Source organism: Anabas testudineus, chromosome 11 (genome assembly GCF_900324465.2).
Source record: "Anabas testudineus chromosome 11, fAnaTes1.2, whole genome shotgun sequence".
NCBI classification, from domain to species: Eukaryota; Metazoa; Chordata; class Actinopteri; order Anabantiformes; family Anabantidae; genus Anabas; species Anabas testudineus.
The window spans coordinates 3,233,035-3,238,797 of NC_046620.1; the positions used below are offsets into that span (position 1 = coordinate 3,233,035).

Below are 5,763 nucleotides of genomic sequence, written 5' to 3' on the forward strand. Positions count from 1 at the left end.
TTCTTCTCTCTCTCTCTCTGTCTCTCTCTCTGTCTCTCTCTCTCTCTCTCTATCTCCTGTTTTCTATCTCTCTCTGTCTCTCTCTCTCTCTCTGTCTCTCTCTCTGTCTCTCTCTCTCTCTCTCTCCTCTGTCTCTCTCTATCTGTCTCTCCTCTCTTGTCTCTCTCTCCTCTTCTTCTCTCTCTCTTCTCTCTCTCTCTTCTCCTCTCTCTCTGTCTCTCCTCTCTCTGTCTCTCTCTTGTCTCTCTTTCTCTGTCTCTCTCTCTTCTCTCTCTCTCTCTCTCTATGTCTTCTCTCTCTCTCTCTCTGTTCTTTTTCTCTCTCTCTCTCTGTCTCTCTCTCTCTCTTGTCTCTCTCTCTCTCTGTTCTCTCTCTCTCTCTCGTCTCTCTCTCTCTTCCTCTGTCTCTCTCTCTCTCTCTCTCTCTCTCTCTCTCTCTCTCTCTCTCTCTCTCTCTCTCTCTCTCTCTCTCTCTCTCTCCCTTTATATCCTCCCTCCTCTTCACCTCTCCCCCTCCCTCGCCCCCGTCTCTCTCTCTCTCTCGGACTCAGATCATCTCCATCCTCCTGCCGCTGACATGTGAGTATTTCATTCATTTTTACGTCTTTGTGAAGCTCTGAAATGTCTAAATATCATTTTACCTCCGCGTATCAACGTCCATCATCTCTTCTCATTATCAGCAGCTTTAAACTAATAACTGATCCTTTTAATTCATTCTTGATTCATCTCAGCCGCTGGTTTTATTCTCTCCTCTTTATCAAAGAGGAAACTTAGTGATGTTGTGGAGAAACATTTGTGATGCAGCACTTTGACTCAGCAGAAATATGACCATGACTCACGGTGTGACTCACCTACACAACTATTTATCAAATGAAGAAACTGCTTTCAGTTTCACAGTGATCACAAACACTGCAGCCTCTATAGAAGACTTTAACTTATTTTATGATTATTTTTTATTTTTTACAGAAAAACAAACTAATTCTGAGGATTTTTATTGAATTGTATGTATTTATTGCAGTGGGGGAGGGGGTTTTATTGCGTGCATGTTGATCTGCTCCTGTCTGCCGGGAGGTTGGATGCTGCTGCACTAATCTTTCTCCATTTTAGCTCTGGGAAACAAACCCGTGTCAGAGCAGACTCAGTAAAACCACCTGCTGTGTGTGGACAGAGTAAACATGTTTAAACTGTTTGTATTTAGCAGGTCTCCTGTTTCTATTAATGAATTTCAGTTTGTGTTTTGTGATTTAAACGACTGATAAATAACAGATTTAATTCTCAGGCTGAGAGTGAAAGTCAGTGGTGGAAGAAGAACTGATATTAGAAGTAAAAAAATGTGAAATTTAAAGTAAAAGTAGCAATTGGATGTAGAAATACATCATATTTTTTAACAATAAAGTAAAAACAGCAGTACTACAGTGTGGAAATACTGTAAAAGTAAAGTAAGAGTAAGTAAAGTAAAAGTTGCAGTACTACAATGTGAAAACATTTAAAACATAACATTTTACGTAAAGTAAAACTAGAAATACTGGAATATTAAAATACTGTCAAGTGGAGTAAAATCCAATTAAATGCAAAATAAAGTAGCAGTACTACAAGGAAAATACTCTGGTATGAGTGAATGAGTACATATTTCTGTCTGCAGGTCGAACACAGACGCAGCAGGTACTCCAGGAGCTCCTGGGGGCCCGGACGGCGAGGGGGGGGCCCCGGCTCAGGCCCCAAATCTCACCAGCAACAGGCGACTGCAGCAGACACAGGCACAGGTGGACGAGGTGAGGACGAAAGAGGTTTCCTCTGTAGGGGGGACGGGGTTAGGGGTCGGCGTTGGACGCAGATATCAGACATCTGGAGGGAAGGAGGCCGCTGAGGTCCGAGCATCTCCTCGTGATGCCTCCTGGCTGTTGGTCTGGGCCTCCTGAACTGGAGGTGGGACCAGACCTGGACCAAGATGGGGAGAGGTTCTGCTGAACAGAGAGTTCTCTCACCACCACCTGAGTCGGTGGATGGGTGGAAACATTTTACTCCAAACCTGATCTGAATTTATAAACTACAGAACAAACGTTGTCACAGCCTCCTGTTCTCCACCTGATGCTGATGCTGACAGGTGTTTCTTCCCTCAGGTGGTCGACATCATGCGTGTGAACGTGGACAAAGTCCTGGAGAGAGACCAGAAGCTGTCGGAGCTGGACGACCGGGCCGACGCCCTGCAGGCCGGAGCTTCGGTGTTTGAAAGCAGCGCCGCCAAACTCAAGAACAAGTACTGGTGGAAAAACTGCAAGGTGGGCAGGTCCCGCGTCAGGTTTGTGATGTGTTCCCATCCTGCGTTTACAGACCAGTCATCTCCAACTAGATCCACGATGGACCTAAAAAAAACCAGTGAAAGTCCTGCACTGAAACACAAACTCTACAAAAAGTACAAACATTAAAAGTAAATAAAATATCAACACCAGAGGCTAAATAACAAGTCAGGTGTCGTCAAATACAACCTACAAAACACAAAACTGAAAATAGAGCAAGTGGAACTAGAAGTACTGCTTTAATCTCTAGTGAAATGTAATAAATACAATATTTGTAATATTTTAAAGAATATTCAATGTGATGCTGTCGATAATAAAAACGTCCATCCATCACTTATCATTATCAGTTATTAGTATCACAGGAGAACTGGAGCCAGTGACGAGTTTGTTTGACGTGTTCTCACTTGAGGAAACAGTTTTTTCTAAACCAGCTCCCCAGCTGAGGTCTGGACAGGTTCAGGGTTCAGTGCAGGTCTAAAAACAGCTGGACCTAAAAAAACAAAAGATCCTGAAGCTGTTTTATTTCTAAACGTTCCTTCAGCTCCGTCTGTGTCACAGCGTCACATACATGAGACTGAATTTCCCACCAGCTGCTGTTTTTATCTCCACATCGCTCCATCCTTCATCCGTCCATCTGCCGTCAGCTGCCGCGTCATTTCATCGAGCTCCACCTTTGATTGGCAGACGGCAGCTTCATGTCGTCCAATCAGGAGCTGCCGTTTAGAAACAGAGAGGAGGAGGAGGAGGAGGAGGAGGAGGAAGGGTTTGACTGACATCGAACAGGAAGGAAGAGATGGAGAGAGATCCCAGCGTGGATTACAGCGACGTTCAGGATTAGAGGAGCCAGCTGTGACATAACGCCACGCCTCACAGACACTTCCATACTTGTGAGGACCCTCACAACACTGGCTTGTGTTTTAACCTGCTGGGTTAGGGTTAGGTAAAGGTGTTGGTGATAATCCAACAGGTAAAAACACATCAGTGAACCTCGGTGTTGATCTGAGAGATCACGTAAACACGTGCACCTCGTTTGTTTGTGACTCAGAAATACACAAACACACAAACGTGGATTAATCTGTTGCTGAAAATAGTCCCTGACGTGGTTCTGTTGGAGGTTTCTGTTGTGGGACTGGAGCAAAGTCACATTAACACTGTGGGTTGTGGTCTAAACCAACTTTAACTAAACCTGTTCCACAGTCGGTAAAGAAACTTAAACTAGATCAACTCTGACATCTGCTCTTCTCTCCTTCCTCGTGGTCTGTTGACACTAATCCCCCCCCCCCCCTCTCTATAACTCCTTGTTCTTGTTAATCTCTCTCGCCCTCCCCCATCAGAGGTGGTGGTTCTCGGTCTGTCCTGTATCATCACACTCACACACAGCAGGGTGTATTAGCTGAGCATCAGTAGGTTTAGTGTTTATTCATCCAGCTGTGGAATCACATGTGGAAACAGTTCAGCCTGATGTGATGATACGATGATTTCTACTGGAGCCACCGAGACAAACGCTGTGAGGCTAAAAACAGCGAGAACCCAACATAACCAAACCAAAACACACCAAGAAATATTTAAAATAAATCAAATCGAAGCTGCTTTTAGTTGAAAACACACAAACATTTTATTTGGTTCATCATTTTTTAATTCTATGTTTGGTTTTCTTCCAGATGATGATCATCATGGCAGTTGTCGGTGTTATATTTGTCGGAGTCATCTTCTGTGAGTAGACTACTGCTCTAATCAAGTAGGCAGGTACTCAGACTCCGAAGTACTTGTACCACGAGTGCACAGTTCTACTCAGCATCATGTACTGTACTGTATACACTGCAAGAAAATGTTACTGTAGCTCGTTTAAAGGGTCACAGGGTAAATCCTCACATACTGATATTATTTATATTTAACACCTTTGTCTCTGTCCTCAGTGTATTTCTTCCACTGATGGACGCACAGGTTGCAGGACCAGTCTGCACCAGCCTCTCCTCCTCCTCTTCCTCCGAAGCCTCGATGCATGGTCTGTAACGTGCTCTGCTCCAGTGCCTCCTGTTGTCTCTGCTCCACACAGAAAACATCTCGACTTCCTTTCTCTGGACGTTGATCATCCTGAGTGTTGAAAACAGACTCTCTCTTCTTCACCTGTGTAAAAAAAACAAACTGAAACTAAAGATTTGCTGCAGCTCAGTACATCTGGATCTGTAGCAGGACAGATGCTCACGGAGACAAAGACCTCGTCTCCAAGACCTGTCCTTATGGTGCGACCAGTATTTACCATAGTAATATAATATAACATCTAACAGAGAGTTTCTATCTCACATTATTTATTGATTCATTTCTGTTTTCGACTCGTCCAGTTTGTTTCTTCACCATAAAAGCCACTTTGCTAAATAAATGTAGATCATTGACGTGTCGTCGTCGTGCAGGATGTTTACAATCTCAGATGGACTTTGAGGAATCTGACTGAACGTTTCTGTGTGTTCGACCCTGTTTGAGTTCATGTTCAGATGCAGCAGCGAGTCCAGGTTTTACTTTTATCGTCTTGTGAACCAACCAGACTTTCTTTCTGTCTTCCTTGAACCCAGCGTTGGTTTGCATGTGTGTCCTCCTGTGAGAGTGATTCTTCTACCAGGACTCTGTGGATCCTGTAGGACTGAATCTGAGTGCTGCTTCTGTACTGTTACGTGTTACTTGACATGTGAACTGGTGTTATTCTGGTTTTTGCCTGGGATTTGAAATAAATTAATGTTTGCAACACATTTGTAGTGTTTGTGCCGAGTGGTTTAAATGTGACCTGCAGAAAAGGGAAACTGGACACAGACGTGATTCATTTGTTAGATCACAGCATCATCACATATTTAGAGCAGCGTCTGTTTCATGCTCCGTGTTTACAGGCCGACTGTGCTGCAGCAGGTTTCTACAAGAACAGTGAATCAAAAGTAGGTTCAGGTGACAATTCAACAGCTGTGTTTACATCCATGTTTCAGAAACCACACGTTGCATATCATTTGCGGGTTCCTCACACGTCCTCCTTTGTGCACAATCCCTCGAACCCACAGTTTGGTTCAGACCCGCTTTGTTTTGTTGATAGGTAGAAATTTAACTTGTTGAATTTCCAACATTTTAGAAGATTAAAAAGCAGCTGTGCGCATTTGGTCCACCCACCCAGTGACAACTGGACCAAAATCAATAATTTACACTTTAATTTAATCCTGTGATGTTTATAAATTCAAGTTAAAAGGTTCCAGTGAATCAGAGGATCCAGTTTTTCAAAGCGTCTTCCAACCAAACTGCTCCACTGTGAATCTGACAAAAAAACCTGCACAACTAACTAAACATTTTTTTATTACATTTTTTTATTTAGGTCCCAAAAAACCATCATAATAACATTATATCAATAATATTAATACAGAAATTGAAAAAAGGAGAAAAAAATAAAATAAAATAGTTTTTCTGTCCACAGCCTTAAAATTGGGGTCAGG

General features: G+C 43.1%; 1 protein-coding gene across 1 annotated transcript; it reads left to right on the forward strand.

Annotated features, from left to right (window-relative positions):
- Window positions 1-506: 506 nt before the first annotated feature.
- LOC113154051 (vesicle-associated membrane protein 2-like) lies at window positions 507-4,463 on the forward strand. Its single transcript, XM_026348044.1, has 5 exons — window positions 507-578; window positions 1,642-1,771; window positions 2,120-2,278; window positions 3,958-4,009; window positions 4,213-4,463. Coding segments are annotated over exons 1-5 (360 nt in total). The 5' UTR covers window positions 507-576; the 3' UTR covers window positions 4,230-4,463.
- The last annotated feature ends 1,300 nt before the right edge of the window (window positions 4,464-5,763 follow it).